This window comes from Acipenser ruthenus, chromosome 15 (assembly GCF_902713425.1).
Source record: "Acipenser ruthenus chromosome 15, fAciRut3.2 maternal haplotype, whole genome shotgun sequence".
Classification (NCBI taxonomy): Eukaryota; Metazoa; Chordata; class Actinopteri; order Acipenseriformes; family Acipenseridae; genus Acipenser; species Acipenser ruthenus.
Window position 1 is genome coordinate 33,911,565 of NC_081203.1, and position 21,168 is coordinate 33,932,732.

General features: G+C 45.9%; 2 protein-coding genes across 7 annotated transcripts in view; one reads left to right on the top strand and one right to left on the bottom strand.

Moving 5' to 3' along the window:
• LOC117421961 (mitogen-activated protein kinase kinase kinase kinase 5-like) overlaps positions 1-7,803 on the bottom strand; it is a 51,168-nt gene extending 43,365 nt beyond the window's left edge. The window contains exons 1-2 of one of the 3 annotated variants that reach the window (XM_058986551.1): positions 7,502-7,803; positions 6,315-6,599 (exon numbers count right to left, since the gene is read on the bottom strand). In XM_058986551.1, the coding sequence (XP_058842534.1) occupies positions 6,315-6,422 (108 nt within the window). In that variant the 5' untranslated portion in view covers positions 6,423-6,599; positions 7,502-7,803. Of the gene's footprint in view, positions 1-6,314; positions 6,603-7,501 lie in introns of all 3 variants that reach the window. The other 2 variants (XM_058986550.1, XM_058986553.1) reach the window with 2 other exon arrangements.
• Positions 7,804-8,518: 715 nt separating this feature from the next.
• LOC117415007 (atlastin-1) lies at positions 8,519-18,359 on the top strand. 4 transcript variants are annotated; one of them, XM_034917261.2, is made up of 14 exons: positions 8,519-8,781; positions 12,826-13,079; positions 13,275-13,409; positions 13,705-13,809; positions 14,393-14,443; positions 14,578-14,634; positions 15,068-15,160; positions 15,736-15,874; positions 15,986-16,113; positions 16,248-16,304; positions 16,778-16,849; positions 16,978-17,409; positions 17,616-17,630; positions 17,966-18,359. In XM_034917261.2, the coding sequence occupies exons 1-14, from the start codon at positions 8,748-8,750 to the stop codon at positions 18,074-18,076; spliced, it is 1,683 nt and encodes a 560-aa protein (XP_034773152.2). In that variant the 5' UTR covers positions 8,519-8,747; the 3' UTR covers positions 18,077-18,359. The 4 variants fall into 4 exon arrangements, with proteins under 4 accessions (XP_034773152.2, XP_034773153.2, XP_034773154.2 ...); XM_034917260.2 differs by having other exon boundaries at positions 8,520-8,781; positions 12,823-13,079; XM_034917262.2 differs by lacking the exon at positions 17,616-17,630 and having other exon boundaries at positions 12,823-13,079.
• Positions 18,360-21,168: the final 2,809 nt, after the last annotated feature.

Here is a 21,168-nt window from a genome sequence, read left to right on the forward strand (position 1 = left end):
ACTGTGTGTCAGCCCCGTGCACAGCATGCGAAACACTACACAGCGCCCCTTCACAACCTGCATACTGTGTGTCAGCCCCGTGCACAGCATGCGAAACACTACACAGCGCACCTTCACAACCTGCATACTGTGTGTCAGCCCCGTGCACAGCATGCGAAACACTACACAGCGCACCTTCACAACCTGCATACTGTGTGTCAGCCCCGTGCACAGCATGCGAAATACTACACAGCGCACCTTCACAACCTACATACTGTGTGTCAGCCCCGTGCACAGCATGCGAAACGCTACACAGCGCACCTTCACAACCTGCATACTGTGTGTCAGCCCCGTGCACAGCATGCGAAACACTACACAGCGCACCTTCACAACCTGCATACTGTGTGTCAGCCCCGTGCACAGCATGCGAAACACTACACAGCGCACCTTCACAACCTGCATACTGTGTGTCAGCCCCGTGCACAGCATGCGAAACACTACACAGCGCACCTTCACAACCTGCATACTGTGTGTCAGCCCCGTGCACAGCATGCGAAACACTACACAGCGCACCTTCACAACCTGCATACTGTGTGTCAGCCCCGTGCACAGCATGCGAAACACTACACAGCGCACCTTCACAACCTACATACTGTGTGTCAGCCCCGTGCACAGCATGCGAAACACTACACAGCGCACCTTCACAACCTGCATACTGTGTGTCAGCCCCGTGCACAGCATGCGAAACACTACACAGCGCACCTTCACAACCTGCATACTGTGTGTCAGCCCCGTGCACAGCATGCGAAACACTACACAGCGCACCTTCACAACCTGCATACTGTGTGTCAGCCCCGTGCACAGCATGTGAAACACTACACAGCGCACCTTCATTAAGGACTTTAATAGAAATGATCAAAAACAAAAAGGAAGCCAAAGAATCTATCAGATGTCCAGGGGAGTACAATTTGAAATTGAATAAAAAAAAAATAATAATAATTAAGTTACATAAATGGGGAAACAGCCAAGTGCCTGACCCACTCCACGGCTTTACAGATTACTGTACTGTACCTCTGTAGTTGTGTAGGCTGTTGCTTTGCCACACACTGCTCTGCACCTTACCATACGTCTTCGCTTGTGCTGTGCTTTTACCTGGATTACCACAGAAAACTTCAGACAGCAGCACTTTCTTCAGGTGGTTTTAATTAACCTTGGCATACATGAAAGGCCTGCTTTAATAAAAAAAGCAGGTCCTATTTAATTAAACAAAAAATACACTGAAATAGGGCCTGCAAGCTGAACCACCTCAGTACCCACAGATACAGACTGCAGTCCAAACAGGACATGCATGTAACTTCTACATGCGGCAGGCCTCATGTTTAAAATATTTCAGATGTCATCTAAAATGAGAGAGTGCACATACCAAGACCAAGAGCATGTACAGACAGAGAGGGTCTGGTTTCAGCAGAGCACGGCCCTGAACTTGCTGCTGCGGGAGAATAGCACACATTTCATTCTGTCAGCAGCCTCCATGCTAGGAGATGCAGCTTTCCTCAACAAAACAGGGCTGAGGAGAGCACTGTCTGGAGGGCTACTGCACTGTGGAGCACAGCTGTGTTAGAAACAGCATTGCTAGCCTGGGCACTTCCAACCCAGCTTACCGTATGTTACCATGGGCCACATTCTCCAAGCTTCCAGAAACGCTTCACTCGCAATTCGAAAATGGGTAGGGCTGGGATATAAGCCTATTCAAATATCTGAACAAACACTCTTTGAAATGCATTCAGTGGAAAAACTGACCAAGTTCTCATTCATTAGATACCATAAAGGAATCCAATGCTAAAATAACATGTGAACGAACACACACTCTATTGTACAGAAGCGTATTTCTCTCCTTCATTTCAAAAGGTCAGTCGATGGGGTACCAGTTTAAGTTCTTACTAAAACATGGTACAAATTATACTTTTGTTTCCCAGCCAATTCAAAATGAAAGAATATGCATTTCAATTCAAAAAATGAATTTGTGTTCATCCCAGCACAACAATTAGTAAGAAACATGTTTCCACCACATGTCTGAGAACTTATTTCTGGTTTGGTAACTGTATTGGGGTGTTTTTCCTGTCTACAAAATACTGGGGTTGAGTAAAGCGCTTTGACAATCAAAGCCTTTGTGTTTATTGAAGTTGTGTTTACCTGTATTGGTTAAATTTCAGTCAGCTTACTGCTTACTGTCAATATCATGCTTCTATTACAACAACAAACTGAAAAATGACCTTCGAAAGTGTATTCATTTCTAAATGTCCTGCAGTATTTCCTATGTGTGTGTTTGTGCTTATATGACAGTTGAATTTCTTTGGGTCTATCAGTCGATCAAAGGCTAATGCCATCTTGTGAACAGAAATCCTTTAAGTGAGCATCTCAAAATGTTGCACCCTACACTCTCTTTCAACAGATATTAAACTCATTATTCCAGGTCAAGAACGTACAGAGATGAACCGTCATTGTCTATTCTCTGTCCTTTGACTGACAAACTGTTTCACTCCCTTGTCCCGGGATCCAGTTAAAGTACTTGCTCATGCCCTCCAGACAGACTTTTTAAATGGTATGACTCACTTATTAATATGACTGATTTGAGGCCATCGGGTGATAAATCTGAAGCGATCTTCACCTAGACCTGGGGTTAATTACAACTATGCTGCAGTAATTACAATTATACTAAAAAGCATCAAACAGCTATTCACATGAACATGTTTACTCTAAATAACCAAGCAATAATCACAGGTACAAATACAGAAACATACTACAGCATTTCTTTTTTTTTAACCAAATGCGGTCACCAAAAGTGGTTGAAAACCAAGAATAATGATCGAATGATAAACAAATGCGTAACTGAACTGTAAAAGATTGCTTGTGTGGTAGAATTATAATGACACAATTATGCAGGTGTACCCAGGTTTAACTCCAACTACAATGACACTAACTGTAATTAATTACGAACTGCACAATTCCAATTGTGACCGACCCAGGTCTGTCTTCACCTCCCTGCCCTCAGAAGAAGCAGCTTCAAACTCTGTCCAAACACAAGACCCATGAACAGCAGGTTTGGAGTGTCTGCGTTCAAGACAGCCAGCATGGGAAGACCCGCCCCAAGGGAGACCTCACACTGCTGGGCATGTTTTAACAACAGCTGACATAGCGACAGACTGTGACCCTCAACACCACTGCTCAATGGATGAATGCAAATAACTGCACGAGACTAACACCAATGTGGAACAAACGTGTCTTTGTAAAATCACAATGTTCACAAGCACGAGCGAGCTGAGGGTTTCATGTTTGTGGCTTTCAGACCAGATGCTCTAGGAAAAAAAAAAAAAAAAAAAAAAATGATTCATGCTATAAAACTAGTAAACAAATACCAAAGGCACGCTTTTCAAAAGGATACTGGAATTAACATTCTTTGTTTCTCGTTCCAGGTTTTAGTAATTTCAAGAATTTAATTGGCGTCTGTCTGTTCAAACAATACCAAACAGTCCTGTCTAGGAACAGCCCCCATAGGGTTAATTCACAGTAACTGCACATTTCCCATGTCTAAATACCACTGCCACGTGTGTTGCTGACTAAAGGGGTTTAAACCCCAGAACGACCAAAGGACACAGACATTTCTTCGTTCAGTCTTTCTGAGACAGATTCAAACTTTTAGGCCTATATTATTTCACTGAACGCCGCCTCATGCACAAGAGCACGTTTCCAAGCCTGACCCTGACTGCCGACGCTAAGAGTTAAATCATCTGCTTGATCTCTTGTGAACCAGTCCTATCAGGAATCTTGAAGTTACAGTAAATTACAGAAATAGGTCATCTTGGAAAGCCAAGTGTGTACAGTACAGTGCGTTCACAGTTCACAGGGTTTGCTGTGTCGGGTCACTCTGTAAGGAATGTTCAATGACATCTAAAGCACACTGACAAGCGTTCGCTGCTTTGTTAACTAAACCCTCATCACAAGATTGTACTGCAGAATAAGATCTCGTGGATGGGCTTTAGTGATAAAAAAGAATTCAAAGTCACACAGTACTTTCACTGGAATCAGTTCAGAGCGGATAAATTAAAGTGTCACCCATTGAACCGGTAATACCAGACCACTGAAAGCAACATCTCTGCAAGATCCCTTCTGAACCTCCAACACCAGCATGCCCCTTCACCCCTGTACTGGAGAGGCAAAAGACATCCAGGATCCAGGATCCAGTTTCACAAAGCACCACTACAGTAGCACTGAGCATGCTGCTAACTGGCAAGAGAGCTCATGTTTACCTGTTTAAAAAATATATATATATTTTAAGACAGAACGATAAAGTTGAGTAGAAATCCGCTCTGCTAGTCTATATGATTAAAGGATAAAGGTGTTGTTTTGTTTTTTTATTGAAGTGAACTGGATTCATGCTTTGGAACTGCTTTAGGATATAAGTAATAACATGCCCAGCTTGAACAGGTATGGGTAGGTATTAGGAAAGCTATTACTGTATTAGTCCACAGCACTATAAAAGGAGGACTCGCCTTCAAGCACAAAGCAGTGTCTGAAACAAAGGCTTTGGATGACATCATAAAAACTAGAAAGCCAAAACCAGCAGGACCGGGACAGGAGGGTGTCATGCCGACCCTTTAACTAAACCCACCCCTTCACCGAGACGTTATAGTTGCGTGCATGCCGTCCAATCACAACTGTATGCGGCTGCTTTATTACGATTCTGCTTCTGTGGTTTAATGTTTACTGTTAGTCATATTTACGGTTTTCAACAGACATGTGACTGGATTAACAAATCCAATAATAAATACAGTGGCCATCGATAGAGTCTCCTGTAGCACTGAAATCCCACAGCCACCCCGAGACCCTGCTGATAATTCAACGCAGTTCACATGGAGAGTATGAGAGAACATGGGGAACACAGTGGCCATCGATAGAGTCTCCTGCAGCACTGAAATCCCACAGCCACCCCGAGACCCTGCTGATAATTCAACGCAGTTCAGATGGAGAGTATGAGAGAACATGGGGAACACAAGAGCTCTGTGCGCTCCGGGACAGCGATACACTCTGAACAGGGAAGTTCAGACAGTACAAGTATTAGTCATGTCAACGCTGAGTGAATCCACTCTAACCACAGCACTGCCTATAGTTCTTTAAACCAGCATGCTGCACATCCTTCACTGGAACACAGTCCTTAGTATGATTTCCTTCTTACAGGGAGCTTGTGTTGGGGTGGAGCTTGTTTCACCCATTCCAGGTTATACTACCAGCTTGATTAGCCACAGTGTGTAGGTAACAAGCTCAGGTGTGTCTTATTAAAATCATAGTAAAACCAGGACTGGATCACACTGCTCTGCAACAGGAGTCTTATTTCCATCCCTGCACATCCCCATGTCTGTCATCAAATGAGACTTCTGTACTGTGCTCAGAATAAAGATGAATGCAGCATGCCTGCTCGTTTCTTGACACTGTGTGCAGATCTCAGACTCCAGGCTTTTTTCTTTGTGGGTCACAGGCTAAGGAAGGCATACAGTAGTCTGCAGTTACTTTCTGCTGGACTCTGCGCCTTTTCTGAGCTGCATTGTGCCAGTTTGAGAATATCTAAGCATGCATGTTCAATGTTAGGGAGTGGGGCACACTGCTACTCCTCTCCTAATGATCCACCCGCCACTAACAATACTTGGATTACACTTACATTCCCTTGACCGTCCTAATAACAATATAGTACACATTTTATGAAAGGCCACCAGCATTCTCATAATATATCATGATTAAGAGATCGCCTTACACATGTGTACTGCAGTATGCTGGACTGTACTGGTGCCAGTAATCATACTGCAATTATACTTTAAAACGTTACTCAGTACAATCACTGCGTACACTGCAATAGCAGTCTTACTTCCATCCCTGCAAATAGAGCTTTGTTTTTGTTTTTTTCTGGAATTGCTGTTGCTAGAGCGTGTTTGAAGCAATGTAAGCTAGATCTGACATATAGTTTACATGCAAATGGAAACACGGATAGCAGTGCACTGCACACACATTCCCAAACCACAAGCGTGCTGTAATTAAAAACAGTGATCCCATCCGCAAAACGTGCAATTAAAATGACAGCACGCTCAAGAAGTCGCATAATAATACCACGACGTAGTTCTTTCAAGGAAATTTAAAAAAAAGCTTTTCCCGGAAACTGTGCTGACGGTGATGCACATGAAGTCACTCCAGTCCATCTCGATGACTCGATATATCTATCTATATCTGCAGCACGGATTGGAAGCACGCAAACCCGTTTAAATAAACACACGCACACGCACACACACCTTGTACACGTCCCCGTAGGTGCCGCTCCCAACTCGTTGAATCAGCTCGAAATCTTGCTGTGGGTTTCTTCTCTGAATCTCCGCGCTGGGACGCGAAAGATCATCCATTGTTGCCGGTTTGGTTGCCCTTCACATTAAAAAGTCGTGTATAATGAAATCCGTTCAATCAAACCCTGGTTCTTCTGTAAAACACAGCCACTCAGTGTCAGGGTGTCCTTTCTTTTCTCTTCTTTCCTTCTAAAGCTGCAAAGCTTCTATTTCCGAATATGGCTTCTGGTCCATTTCCTGCTGTACAGAGAAGACAAAAAGTGAGCGAGTATTTCACAGCCACTGGTGCTGCAGAGTACGCTCTGCACACACACACACACACACACATCACTGACGAGAAACACGCACTGGAAACGACCATCACACACACACTGCAAAACTAATACCGACCAGCTCCAACACAGAATGCTTTCAAATGGGTACAACCATCTGCAAACTACCTGCTTAGAGAATAATAATAATAACAATCATAATAATAATAATAATAATAATAATAATAATAATAATAATAATAATAATAACAATAATAAAAATAACGCTCACAGTCCTGGTATTAGGTTGCATGTCCAGTTAATAACTCAGTGTCGTGTGCAGTTTTTATCAGTGTAAAGCAATGCTAAGGCTTTGCAAGGCTTTCTTATGATGTTAGCCCTGTCACTTTCAGTTTGCAGTAACGGTTTTGTGCGAGTGTGTATGCGGTGCTGGGGAGCGAGAGGACTTTCTGGAAAACGTTTCCCTTTTCCATTGTGTAAACAACCCATGACATATGCAGGGAGATTGGCTTCCTGTAGGATGCCAACATTGAAACACCTTCACCGATTTGGAGCATGTCTCTGTTCGCGCGGTTTAAGTTCTCTCTTCATTGGCTTTCAGTTTAGAGAAAGTGAAATGGATGCAGCTTATATTAACAATGTGTGTTCGTGCAGCTGAACCTGCTGCCTTCCCAGGGAAAAATCCTCCTGGTGTCCTCCTATTCTATAATATATAAGCGCGGCGTTTCATTCACGGGTACGCCGGTCGTGTGCAGTGTAATCTCCCCTCGCTACCCACACGCAGCAGCTCAGCTAGCCAGCCGTGCAAAAAACAAAGCTGCACGGTCTGTAACATTCAAAAGACCGAATCAACAAACGTTAACTTACCTTACACGCTCTCTCCCGGTAGCATTTAAACTCTTTACAGACCTTTAAACGTCGAGTTTAACTTATGTGCTTTAAAAAAAAAAAAAAAACTTTCTCCAGCAACCCAAACTTCACAGAGAGAAATGACCTCGGCTGAGTCAGGCTCGGCGTTGCGTCTCTTGTGCTCGCTGGAGAGCTGGGTCTGCAGCTTCGCGTACACTCCGCCTCCGCCTCCGCGTTCAATTGCAATGTCACGTCCTCCTGTTGACAAGGCGACTCCACACGTTCACGCCTCAACTCGGGACGGGAAGAAAAACACAGCCCTGGAAAGAAAAGAAGAAACTTATATTCTGTATAACTTCAGTTTCACTCGAAATAATTCATAATAATACAAAAAAAATAACTACAAGAAGGAGTATTGTTTTTCCTTTCACACATCCTAATATACATAAATAGTCAGTGTGGCTTTATGTCAAAATACATATCGTTTCAAATCACGGTCGGTCTTTTAAAAGACGGTTGGTCGCTCATTTGTTTGTTTGTTTGTTTGTTTAGATGTCAGAATGCTCCGATTTAAATACCACCCACCGTTCCAGTTCCACAAACGTCACCTCATTCTTTATTATAATCCTTACAGCAGACACCAGGGACGAAGTGGGCTAATAGCGCCCCCGACTGGTCAATACCCGTAGAGCAAGGCGTTACTGTCATCCTTCAAGGGGTCGCCATGGCAAACCACAACAGAAGTCTTGGTGACAAAACTGATAAAAAAAAAATTACAGTAGAAAGAAAACGTGATAAAAAATAAAAAAATCTCCCGGTTCAATTGCTATTCTTGTACGACGTCAACACTTAAACAGCGCGTTAACGTGCTGTTTAAACTCAGATTTACAGTTTGGTGTTTTTAAAATAATTTTAAAACAACGTATTGTTGAAATTGAAATAATATTTGTGTTAAATAAGTCTTTATACAGCTTTAAGAAGAACAAAAGGACTGTAACCGTCTGCGGTGAGCGTGGTAAACAAAACAAAACGGCTGCTGCCGAGGTTTTCCGAAGAGTTTCGCTCTTCAGTGCTCCCTCTGGCGGTCCCATTGCGGTATTGCATCTCCGTGCTGAGAGTGAGGCTCCGGCAAGCATCCTCCCAATATCCGAGAGCATCTTCATGCAGCGAGGCAGCGAGCAGGGAGCCTCCCTCATCTCCATGCACGCAGGCGGCTCTGATACTCATCACAAACAACACAGGGAGGGACAGGACACTCTATACCATGGCCAGAAACCGCAAAGAAAGAAACAGCTGGGGTAGGTCGCGTTTTATTATGTGTTTACATATATTAGTGTGTGGTGGGGTAATGCATGGGACATTTAGAAACGGAGAGCGAAATCTGTGATACAAACAACACTGGAGGTATAGTGATATAGTGATATACTGGTGCCTGCGTGGTTCCGTCTCTCAATAGTGCAGCTGGTGTCTTCATTGAACATTAATAATGGAGGGTATGCTCGGTGTTTCTGCAAGAATACAGTGTTCTTTGTGCACGTCGATTCCAGCGCCAGCACCTCCCTGCGCAGATGTATGATCTATCTATCTATCTATCTATAATCTCTATGGTTTAAAATGCAGTGTCTTCCCCAACGTGCCCTTTAGCCTGCTGCTGTGATGGCAGCCCTGCTTGATTAGGCCAGTGTCTGGTTTCTGTATGATCAGGATCACATTCTAGATTAAAATGTCTTTCCATAGACAGGCAGATGGTTTGGAGGATGCACACATTGCCTTCGTGATTATAAAATGTAACACTTCAGTGTATACAGCCAGCAGCTGAGGGGATTAAAGGGAGCCTCTCTGTGTCTCTCTCTCTGCACCAGTTTGTTGTCATACTGTGGGATTGCAATCTGCAATTAAAATACACGTCATCCACCCACATTCTGAGCTCCTTTAATATATATATATATATATATATATATATATATATATATATATATATAATACTGATTTAATAATGGATAGGCGTTTCAGTGCTTGGCAGTTTGCCTTTCATTTAAAATCTGTTGCTGTATTGATGTGTTGCCATATATAAATATATACAAACAATCACAATTCTAGAACAGTCGAACAGCTTTAATATTCTGTGAGATAGTTAAGACAGCTTCCTGGAATAGGAACTGTGGTTTATTGAAAGTATTGTATAAAACCGTGTGTGAGTGTCTGTCTGTGAGTGCGTGTCAGTGTGCATGCATGTGAGTACGTGTGTCTGTGTGTGAGTGCGTGCATGTGAGTACGTGTGTCTGTGTGTGCGTGCGTGCATGTGAGTACATGTGTGTGTGCGTGCAGGCCGCGCTGCCCCTGTCATTCTTCCTGGATCTGCTCAGGTCTTCTCGTTCTGGTTGTCAGCTGGTCATGCTGGTTGGAGAGCTGCTTGTGCTGCTTCAGAAGAACGTTTAAAAACCAGTTCAATTGGACTGTAGCAGCACAAGTCAGTTGCTGGTTGTTTCCACTGTGTAATTTCTGTAAACCTGTGATGTTGAGGTTTTAAATCCCAGCTGAGTGGTGTAATGCACCCCTTTGTGTTGAAATTGCTGTTCGTTGCTGCTCCCCAGCTCACCAGGCTGGCTCTGGAGTCTCGCTGTCTCCTTTAGTTGGTTTCAGCTCATGACACTGATAAATGCAGCTGGGTTCATTTCTGTCATTTCAACAGCTCAGTTGCTGGCCTGGTAAAAGAGACAGGGAGGGTGGCCCCTGGCCAAGCGGACCGTTCCACGCCAAGGACGGGCTTATTGTGGGCAAGCAAGGACAGGCTTATTGTGGGCAAGCAAGGCTTCACTGCGTCACCTACGGCTTTCGGTGCACAGAATCAACCCTGAGGAGTCTTTTCAGAAGCAGTTTTTGCTGGAATGTTAAATAAGCATGTGGAAACAATGATCTAAGCAGGAGGAAATGTAGTTATTTTACAGCAGGGGTGTCCAGTCAGGGTCCTGGAGGGCCGTCCCACGCCAGGTTTAACAGGTGAAATGCTGTCATTAACTACATCAGGGTCCCGATGGAGGTTTAATTGGTTCAAAGACCAGGACTGGAAGGGCCCGCTTGAGCCAGCCCTGACTTGCAGAATGCTCCTGACAGAATCCTTCTCATCTGTTCTTGGGACTCTTTCAGAATCACAAGTTGACTTTCTCTAGCAGTTTGGCTCGGTGCTTTGGCTCTGTACTCCACATGCAAGACATTTCTTGAATTTTTGTAGTGTTTTCTCATCCCGTAGCCATCCTACGTACCACTGCTTGAAAACCACTGGCTTTAAGAGATCTCTGTATGGAGTCTCCAGGCTCCTTCCCTAAAGGTTACAGAATGTCTTTGTTAAAGATGTAGAGCCCCAAAAAAGTGTTTAACCTTATCAGGCTGGATTCCCAAACCTTCAACTCATGAGTCTTGTTATTATGACTTAGTTTGAAATTCATCCATAACTTTAAAAACACACAGAATTATATCAGCTGTTACAGGGCAGGAGCACAACAGACCTGGCTTTCTGTCCAGGTGACACGTCACGTGACCACCTAAGTTTCACATCCTAGAGGATTGTCTCATTGTCCTTTTCGGTCAGTCAGTTTAAAAACTGTATGTGGGCACTGACCCTGGCATTCTTCATTAACTTGCCCCATCAAGTCGCAGTGATAATGACTTCTGAAGACGTGGATCACCTGACTGGTTTGCTCAGTTGCTGCAGGGCACTCAGGCAGTAGAGGTTGTGTTGTGGGCTGCAGTGAAGTGGAATCTGAACCAGCCACTGGGCGAGTTAGTCCACCGCCCTCCTCCTCCTCTCCTCCCCCTTTCCTCTCCTCTCCTCTCCTCCTTTCCTCCCCCCCCTACCTCCCCCCCTCTACCTCTCCCCTCCCCTCCTCTCCCCTCCCCTCCCCATGATTGGAAATGTTTCTGATGTAGTGTATCCTTGGAGAATGAAACTGCCCCAGGTTATTCACCAGGCACTGTTAAGCAGTAACACAAAGACACTTTGTGGCTTGGAACTTGGTTTCAGGAGACTAGGTTTAGGGCCACTGCGTGGCACACCAGGGGAGTCTTGGGGTTTGATACAGCGAAGTTGCCTCAAACCAGGTCTCCTGGAAGGAGGTGGCTTCGTGTTCCCTCAGCTTTAGGGTTAAACATCCTGGAATGCATGTAGACTCTAAATGGACACCATTACAGGCTGTAGCATGCCATTGAGCAGCCTATTGATTTCAGGCTAACTGATAATTCGACACGGAGCCCCGAAGCACACTCACGTGCTATCTTACGAAACTGGAACGTTTGGATAAAAATGAAAAATTACTTTCCCAACCACGGCGATAAAAGTCCTCCCTGGAGAGTCTCTTCCTGGAAATGTGTTTTAATGTTTGATTTGCTGGTCCTCCTCTCTGCTGTTCCACTTCACAGCATCCTCCCTGTGTGTTTAGAATTCATGTGCTGCCTTGTCAGTGGCTCTCTCAGTCTCAACCATGAACTGGCCTTGTTTGGGAAGCGTTGACTCATGAAATTGCGAAAGAGTCCTGTTTATAAACCAAACCAGCGAGACACTAGATATACAAATCCAGTGCTGAGTGACTCATAAAGCACAGCGTCTCCAGCCAAGTCAAGTCACCCAGGCTGTTTCCACAGTCTGTTCAATTGAGATAGGAAACCAAACACTGAGGCCAAACTGCAGGGCTGGCATCACAAGGGCTAACACATGCTAAAATACATTAAAAACATAGTATTATTAGTGTTATTAGTGTTAGTATTATTAGTGTTGTTTTTGTGGTACTACCACTGATACTAATAATAGTAATTCTTGATCCGTTTATTGTAATGCTGGAACAAATATTCAAAATCCTGAACAGAGACTGCTTGAAATGACCATGTTTCTATTCGTTCATGTAAAATAATTGATAAATGACTATCAAACAGATGTCACGCAAAGAAAAACCATCAATAAATGAAATTGTAAATAAATCAGACACTACCGGTTCATTTTACTCCAGGATTTTTGTTTTAACTAATATTATGCAAATGTAACTTTTTTTTTTTTTTTCCCAGCTAATTTAGACTTAAAGAATATTTTCTTAGATTTTTCGGCCCCTGTCCTGTGGCTTTTCAACAGGGTTCATCAGTAACTAAGAAACCCTCAGTAGTGCTCATGTTCGAACTGTAATCAATTGAATGACAGACGTTCCGACTAGCAGTCTTTCTCAATGTCTTCAATCGGAAGCAGTTTGTCTTTGAATTGATGTGGTATCCTCAGTAACCGGGTGTCTGTGTGTGTCTCTGTCTGTGTGTCTGTGTGTGTGTGTGTGTGTCTGTGTCTGTGTGTCCCTCTCCAGCAGGCAGCTTCACGGAGAAGGGTGGGGCCTATGACTGGAGCTCGGAGGAGGAGGAGCCTGTGGCGAGGGCGGAGCCGGTGCAGGTGCTCGTGGTCAAGGATGACCACTCCTTCGAGCTGGACGAGGCGGCGCTGAGCCGCATCCTGCTGTCCGAGGCCGTGCGGGACAGGGAGGTGGTGGCCATCTCTGTGGCCGGAGCGTTCCGCAAGGGCAAGTCCTTCCTCATGGACTTCATGCTGCGTTACATGTACAACCTGGTAAGCGCCGCATGGTCTGACCAGAGACTGCTTGAACCCGAGACTGCTTTCGCCTGACTTGTGTTTGCTGTGTGCTCTGCATTCAGGCTGTACAGTATGTGTGCCACTTCCGCAGGAGCGCATGTTGCGTGACTGTGTGTGTGTGTGTGTGGATGCTGTGCTGGCAGGGGGGCCCTGACTCTGCTCTGTGTCCAGGGCTCTGAGGAGTGGCTGGGCGTGCCTGATGAGCCCCTCACTGGCTTCTCGTGGAGAGGGGGGTCCGAGCGAGAGACCACCGGCATCCAGATCTGGAACGAGGTCTTCCTGGTGGACAAGCCCGACGGCAGGAAGGTGAGAGTGGGGGCGCTGCGGACCCTGGTACTGGGGGGCAGGGACTGTTCCAAGCAGGTACAGGGCAGTGGACCCCATCTGACATAATTAATGAAGGAAAAGCTCTGTGTAATAAAAGCATCACCACAGTACAGGGTTACTACGAGGATAACAATGCAGTCATGCTGAGGACAGCATCTTTAATTAAATGTCTTTGGATAAAAGCATCTGCTAAATGACTAATTCATAATAATAATAATCTGTGGAACCTCGAGGCTCATCGTGAAGTTGTGTCCTTCCACTGTCTCTCCTCCAGGTGGCGGTGTTGCTGATGGACACACAGGGCACCTTCGACAGCCAGTCGACTCTGCGAGACTCTGCCACTGTGTTCGCTCTCAGCACCATGATCAGTTCCATGCAGGTACAGAGCCCAGCGCAGCCTCCAGCACCCCCCCACACACACACACACACACACACACGTGCACAGAGAAGAACCCCTCCAGCACCCTCCACCCACACACACACAGAAGAACCCATCCAGCACCCTCCACACACACACACACACAAAGAACCCGTCCAGCCCCCTCCCCACACACACACACGCACAGAGAAGAACCCCTCCAGCACCCTCCGCCCACACACACACAGAAGAACCCATCCAGCACCCTCCACACACACACAAAGAACCCGTCCAGCCCCCTCCCCACACACACACACGCACAGAGAAGAACTCCTCCAGCACCCTCCACACACACACACACACAAAGAACCCGTCCAGCCCCCTCCCCACACACACACACGCACAGAGAAGAACTCCTCCAGCACCCTCCAGCACACATATACACACACACACACAAGGTGCACCAAGGTGAGAGATCATCACAACAGAGCAGAGCGCTGTGCACCAAGGTGAGAGATCATCACAACAGAGCAGAGCGCTGTGCACCAAGGTTAGGACCAGGCTCTGTAAACAGTAAGAGTGATTGCTGTCTTTCATTATCCAGGTTTACAACATATCCCAAAACGTGCAAGAGGACGATCTGCAGCACTTGCAGGTATTAAATACAATACAATACAAACTCATTCTTATAAGTTGCTTCAGCATGTATATGTGTATTCATTTACCAATATGTATCTGTAATGAATTGGTGCACCTCAACCCTGTTTCATTGCTCACTGTTTCTCCCAGCTCTTCACAGAGTACGGCCGGCTGGCCATGGAAGAGACGTTTCTGAAGCCTTTCCAGGTAAGGAGTCTGAAAACTGACGTTCCTCAGCGGTCTGCGTGTGTCAGTGTGTCAGTGTGTGCTTCTCAAATGACACTTTTTATGAAAACAGTGTACTGCTCCTTTTTAAATAAATAAATAGAAGTAAATTATTATTATTATTATTTATTTATCTGGTGCCACCTGCTGGACACAGATATGACAGTCTCCTTCTGGCCACTCAGTTGAAGCTGGCGTGTTTCAGATTGAGAGATGCTGGCTTTGAGTTCTCATATTTGCACATTAGTGCTGGGCGAACTGATTGAGAATTGTTTTGATTGAGCTCTCCACAGAAATCAGTTGCTGACTGATGCCCCTCATCTGTGCAGAGCTTGATCCAACTAATCGAATGACTGGTCCGTGCAGCTCTAGTCTCGAGTCAGTTCTCTGAGCCCCTGTGTTTCTCTTTGTGCAGTCCATGATCTTCCTGGTGCGGGACTGGAGCTTCCCCTACGAGTTCCCCTACGGGCAGGATGGAGGCATGAGATTCCTGGAGAAGAGGCTCAAGGTCAGTCGCTCATGTATATTTACATGGGCAAACACAGTCGCAGTTTACTTGTCCATGATATGCCAGCAAACAAGACCACACGTCTCCGTGTTTTCATTAACTGCATACGCCTCACTGTGGAGTTCTGTCACAGACGAGACAGATCTAGTGGACCGCCGCGGTTCAGTCTAGTTCTCTTCAGAGGGAAGGACCTTTGTGTGTCATGTGACATGTAGGACACGCCCCCATGGGAGGGACGAGGGTGTGGTTTGAACCGAGGTTCTGCTGTGATACCAGCGATTTATGTTCCCTCAAACTTAATATAACCAACTCCGAGACAACACTGACTTTATCTCTGGTCCATCTAGGGGCTTTAAAACGGCAAGCCGAGGAGTTTAAAAAGATTCCAAAATCTGAGAAAACGTATCCAATCACAGCAGTGCCTCAGGTGAAACCACCCCCTCGCCACTCCAGAGGTCCTCTGATGGGAAGGATCCTCTCCTGTTCCTTCACGGTGCAGTGAATGCTTGCAGGGCAGCGTCTCCCCCAGCCTGCCCCCTGCGCTGTGGCTCACGAGCCGCTTCTCTGTGTTGCAGATCTCTGAGAACCAGCACGAGGAGCTGCAGAACGTGCGCAAACACATCCACTCCTGCTTCACCAACATCTCCTGCTTCCTCCTGCCGCACCCGGGGCTCAAGGTGGCCACCAACCCGAACTTCGACGGCCGGCTCAAAGGTACGTCTGTCCCAGGAGCTGCTGGTCCAACCGGCTCAAAGGGACGTCTGTCCCTCATTGATTGTTTTACGCACCTAGATGCATTGTGTATCCTCTCTCTCTCTCTCTCAGAGATCGACGGGGAGTTCATCAGAAACCTGAAGGTGCTGGTGCCCTGGCTGCTCAGTCCTCAGAACCTCGACGTCAAAGAGATCAACGGAAACAACATCACCTGCCGCGGCCTCGTCGAGTATTTCAAGGTACCAGACCAAGGATTCGTTTGAGAAGAGTCTGAATGCCTTTGAGAGCTATTTGAAGACTGTCTCGCCCCCCCCCCCCCCAGCTGTGTTCTGCAGTCACGGTGTCACCGTTTCTTCTCCTCTGCTTGTTTCAGGCCTACATAAAGATCTACCAAGGAGAGGAGCTCCCTCACCCCAAGTCAATGCTGCAGGTACGTACGGTCTATACAGCAGTGCTGAACCAAGCCGTGACAAGCATGCTTCAGTTACTTTAGCAGGAAAGTGTCATTCTTGACAGATCTGCACAGTTATAGTAAAAAGTGATACTGGGCCCTATTTCAGAGAGGAGAGTAAGACTCCTATTGCACAGCGGTGTAACCCATTCCAGGTTTTACTACGAGCTTGATTAGCCACAGTGTATAGGTAACAAGCTCATGTGTGTGTCTTATTAAAACTCATAGTAAAAACCAGGAATGGATCACACTGCTATGCAGTGGGAGCTTTATTCCCATTCCTGTGTTCACACTTATTAATATATATAGATATACATTTTGAAACGAGCGAGGGCCAGGTGTTTCTAACCCTGCTAGGCCTTGTAGACGTCCCTCCTGAGAGGCAGCAGCGTGGAATCTAGAGTGTCCGCTGGGTCCCGGGTCTCACTGTGTCTCCTCTGTGCGTGTCCCAGGCTACAGCGGAGGCAAACAATCTGGCAGCAGTAGCGGCAGCAAAGGACCTGTACAACAAGAAGATGGAGGAGGTGAGCGCGCTGCCACGCAGACCTCAAACACTCCCCCTCTAGGGGGAGCCAGTGTGGTAGGTGACTGCTGACCTGTTTTGTTCTGCATGTTCCTTGCCTGACTCGCTGTGTTACTGCGCCCCCTGCAGGTGTGCGGGGGGGACCGTCCCTTCCTGGCGCCCGCCGCCCTGCAGGCGCGGCACGGGGAGCTGCGCGAGGAGGCCCTGCGGCTCTTCCGCGGGGTGAAAAAGATGGGCGGGGAGGAGTTCAGCCGCCGCTACCTGCAGCAGCTGGAGGGCGAGATTGACGAGGTGTTCCTGCAGTACATCAAGCACAACGACTCCAAGAACATCTTCCACGCGGCCCGCACGCCCGCCACACTCTTCGTGGTCATCTTCATCATGTACGTGGTGGCCGGCGTCACTGGCTTCGTGGGCGTGGACGTCATCGCCAGCCTCTGCAACATGATCCTGGGGCTGACACTCATCACGCTCTGCACCTGGGCTTACATCCGCTACTCGGGGGAGTACAGGGAGCTGGGGGCCGTCATCGACCAGGTGGCAGGGGCGCTGTGGGACCAGGTGAGGGGAGGTGGGGGGGTTGCGTAGAGGGGCACCGGTCTCCGTGTCAGTGTTTCTAAGGGCTCTGTGAGACTAGATGAGGGGGTACTGTGGAACTGGGTTAGGGAGCATGTCTAACAGTGTGTGAAGTATTCTGTGTTGCCGTATCTCAGTGTAGTCTTTTTACAATGATGTTTCCTTCTCCGTTTCTTCCCTGCTTTCTTTAGGGAAGCACTAACGAGGTAAGGAAGGGAAGGGGGGTGTATGTTGTGGCACACTTCTGCTTTTACATTCAAATCAGCAGCAAGCAGAGCGATTTCACTCATTTTGTAAAGATCGTCAGTGTCCTCTCCATTAGCTGACTTCTGGGAGATCTTTGGCATTGAACCTGATGCATTTTTAAACTCAAATATGTTGCAGTTAGCCACCTTGCACAGCAATTTAATCCATTTCAGGTTTTCAGGGGAACGAAAGGAGCTAGCTCACTGAGGGAAGGGTACCTTCTCAACATGTATGCATGCATTATGATTCTTATGATGCATCACTTCACGCTGATGCAATGTGTGTTCCTCCGCAGGCTCTATACAAGCTGTACAACGCTGCAGCCGGGCACCGGCACCTGTACCACCACGCCTTCCCCACGCCTGAGCCCGAGCCGCACGCACACCCCGACAGAAAGCAGAACTGACTGTCCAAATCACCGCAACCCTGCGGGACTCCCCGGGTGCATGAGAGGCACAAAAGCATAGAGTTGTTATTTTTGGTCACTGTACTATAATTTACTTGATTGGATCTGTGCGAGATACATACACTTACTGTATATAGCTAATGGGGAACAATGTGCGATTCATACACTGTATATCGCTAGTCTTAATCCACAGGTGCAGAGGCCAGGTATCAAAACCACTTTATCAGGCACCATGCTGTTCTTGATTGATTTATTGACTCATTAAATGTTCAAAGAAACTGCAGTTGCATTGTTAACATTTCCTGTTAATTAGCAGTTTAGATACCACATGACCATTTTAAAGGGGAGTAATTATCCAGTTCTGTACCTCCCCAGTTACACTAATTAATATCCAAATTAAATTAACTGTCACCTAGTACAGTGCGCTGGCTGGGCTGCAAAATTCCCCAAACCTGAAGAAACATCTGCCAAATGTTTTTGAAATGAAAACTTTTAAATGCTCGTGTCTCTCAGCTCCCATTTTCATTCGATATTCTTGCTCCGAGCCTGTGAGCTGCAGTGGTTCTTCTTGCATGGTTTGTACTTGTGTTTGCTCTCAACCCCCACGTCTCCAACCCATCTGGCATACCTGGATGAAAGAAGAGCACGTTTGAATGTGTCCCGTTGGATCAGCACAGCTCGACGCAGCGGAGCACAGGAGGTAACGAGTGTGCCGACACAGAACCACTGCAGATCGCAGAGGGAAGGGAGTTTGTGTAAGAAATATGGCAAGACACACCCACAGAAGTGCAGTGTTTCACTGAGGAATACATGCAGCGTATTTAAATCACGCATTCAGAAGCGAAAGGGCTTGTGAGCCGCTCGCAGTAACATAATAAGCGTACAGGCTTGGTAGCCATGTGCTTTGTACCAGATATGGAAAATGGAGAGCACATTAAAAAACGGAAATCGCAAAATTGCACAACATAGTGGGGCAAAACAGGAGCCGAGCCACACGTGGCAACAGTACACCCTGTGGTAGTTCCATTAATAGTGGAACAACTTCCGTAGTAAATATTTCATTTCAGGACATCACTTGTAGGCAAAATTATAGACCCTTTTCCATTTTGTTTAGACGAGATGGAAACCGAGCATGTTTAGGAAACACACTTCAAGCTCAAGAACCTTAAAAAAAAAATGTTTCTTCAGATTTGATCCCATGGTAATTCCACCAATTTAAAAAAAGATATATATTTTGTAGGGGAGCCTAAGATTGCCTGGAATAAGATGTCTCCCCGCGAGCTGCTATTGCTATTCAGAGCAAACCTGTATTCCACGGCAGCGCGGGGGGCCCGGATTTTTATTGCTTAATTGATCTGGGCTCACAGAAGCAGCAGCAACACGTCTAGATCATTGCAATGCAGCATCCTTTGTACTGACTGGCAGGCTGATGCTGTTGGATTACAGCTCAGACTCTGATAGTATCAGTGGAAGGTTAAATAAGAACTAGAACTGTTTCTGTCTTGGAAAAGGTTTAGTGGAACACAATGATCTGAGCAGCCCTTTCACACCACTGGTGATCAAAGGCCATGGAACACAAGGCAACACTTTTCACAAGTGACATTTTGACCCTTTTTAATTTTCGTAACTTTTTCCAAATGCTTAGTTTGTGTTGCTTGCTCTTTTCACATGATGAACATTTTTTTTGTTGCTATAAATTGGATTAAAAAGTTGCTTAGTGTTACATGACCTTTACACAAACTCCTACAGTGATACTCCCCTTAATTTACACTACGCTTCGAATCATACCAACTTCTGAAACCCAGACGGACTGGCACCTCTCTCTGGCTGGCTGTCAGTCCGTAAACAAGCACACATAAACCGAGCACAGGTCCGCCTTAATCGCTTCTACTTGTAAAACAGTCGCTTGTGATTTGTAGAAAGCTAGAAGTGTCTTGATTTGGTTGAATAATTCCGTTTGTAGAATGTCCTGCACTGCATTCCAGGAGAACCATCGCTGCTGCTGCTGCCGCCGCTTCTCCGCACTGCTGAAAAACTCTGTGACTGTCTGCTGCCAAGCAACATTAACAAGGCAATTACACTGGCTGGCTCGACACCACGTAGCAAACACCTGTTTATCAGAACCGGAGAGATCAGAGCCCACGAGAGACGAGGCAGGTCGGGTCAGGTGGCCCCAACAGGGTCTTACCAAAGACGCTTCTTGTATCGGAACACTATCAAACATTAATCTGTCGCTATTTAAAAGAAAAGGACAGCAACATGCTTTTCAGTATGCGTCGACTCGTCTTCCATGCTGTGTAATCTCTTCATTCTCATGAAGCACTGACTATTGTTGATCTTGTTTTATAATAAATGGAGAAACAAAAACACGTTGCCGTGATTCAAGTGGGTGTTCTGTCTCTCGTATTTATTTTCCTATATGCATATATACTTGAATCAGCTGCTGCAGCAAAATATGTAGAGCAGCAGTGTGGAGTATTGGTTAGGGCTCTGGACTCTTGACCGGAGGGTCGTGGGTTCAATCCCTGGTAGGGGATACTGCTGCTGTACCCTTGAGCAAGGTACTTTACCTAGATTGCTCCAGTAAAAACCCAACTGTATAAATGGGTGATTGTATGTAAAAATAATGTGATATCTTGTAACAATTGTAAGTCGCCCTGGATAAGGGTGTCTCTTAAGAAATAAATAATAATAATAATAATAATCTGTAACTATTAAAACAGTAAATAGTGCTGAATGTAGAAATACTAAAAAACTTAAAAAGGTCTTCAAGACACTGAAAGAGTCAAATTATTGGGAATCTACCTCTGGCATTTCCTATCTGTGTAATCCACTGTAATTCTAGATACCCACCTCCTGTCCCGTTCCAAACAAAGAAAATCATACTTCACACAAACCTTTCAAGGGAAACTTTTTTTTTGTTTGTTTAATATAAAGTAAAGGGCACGGGTAGATGATATTGCAGGGTTAATGTTTACACACATGTATATTGCACTATAGGGAATTAATAAATAAAAAGATCCTGGGAGCACAGCCCAATTCCAACCCCTCACCCCTCCCCACCCCCGTGATCTAGGATAAAAAAAACAGTA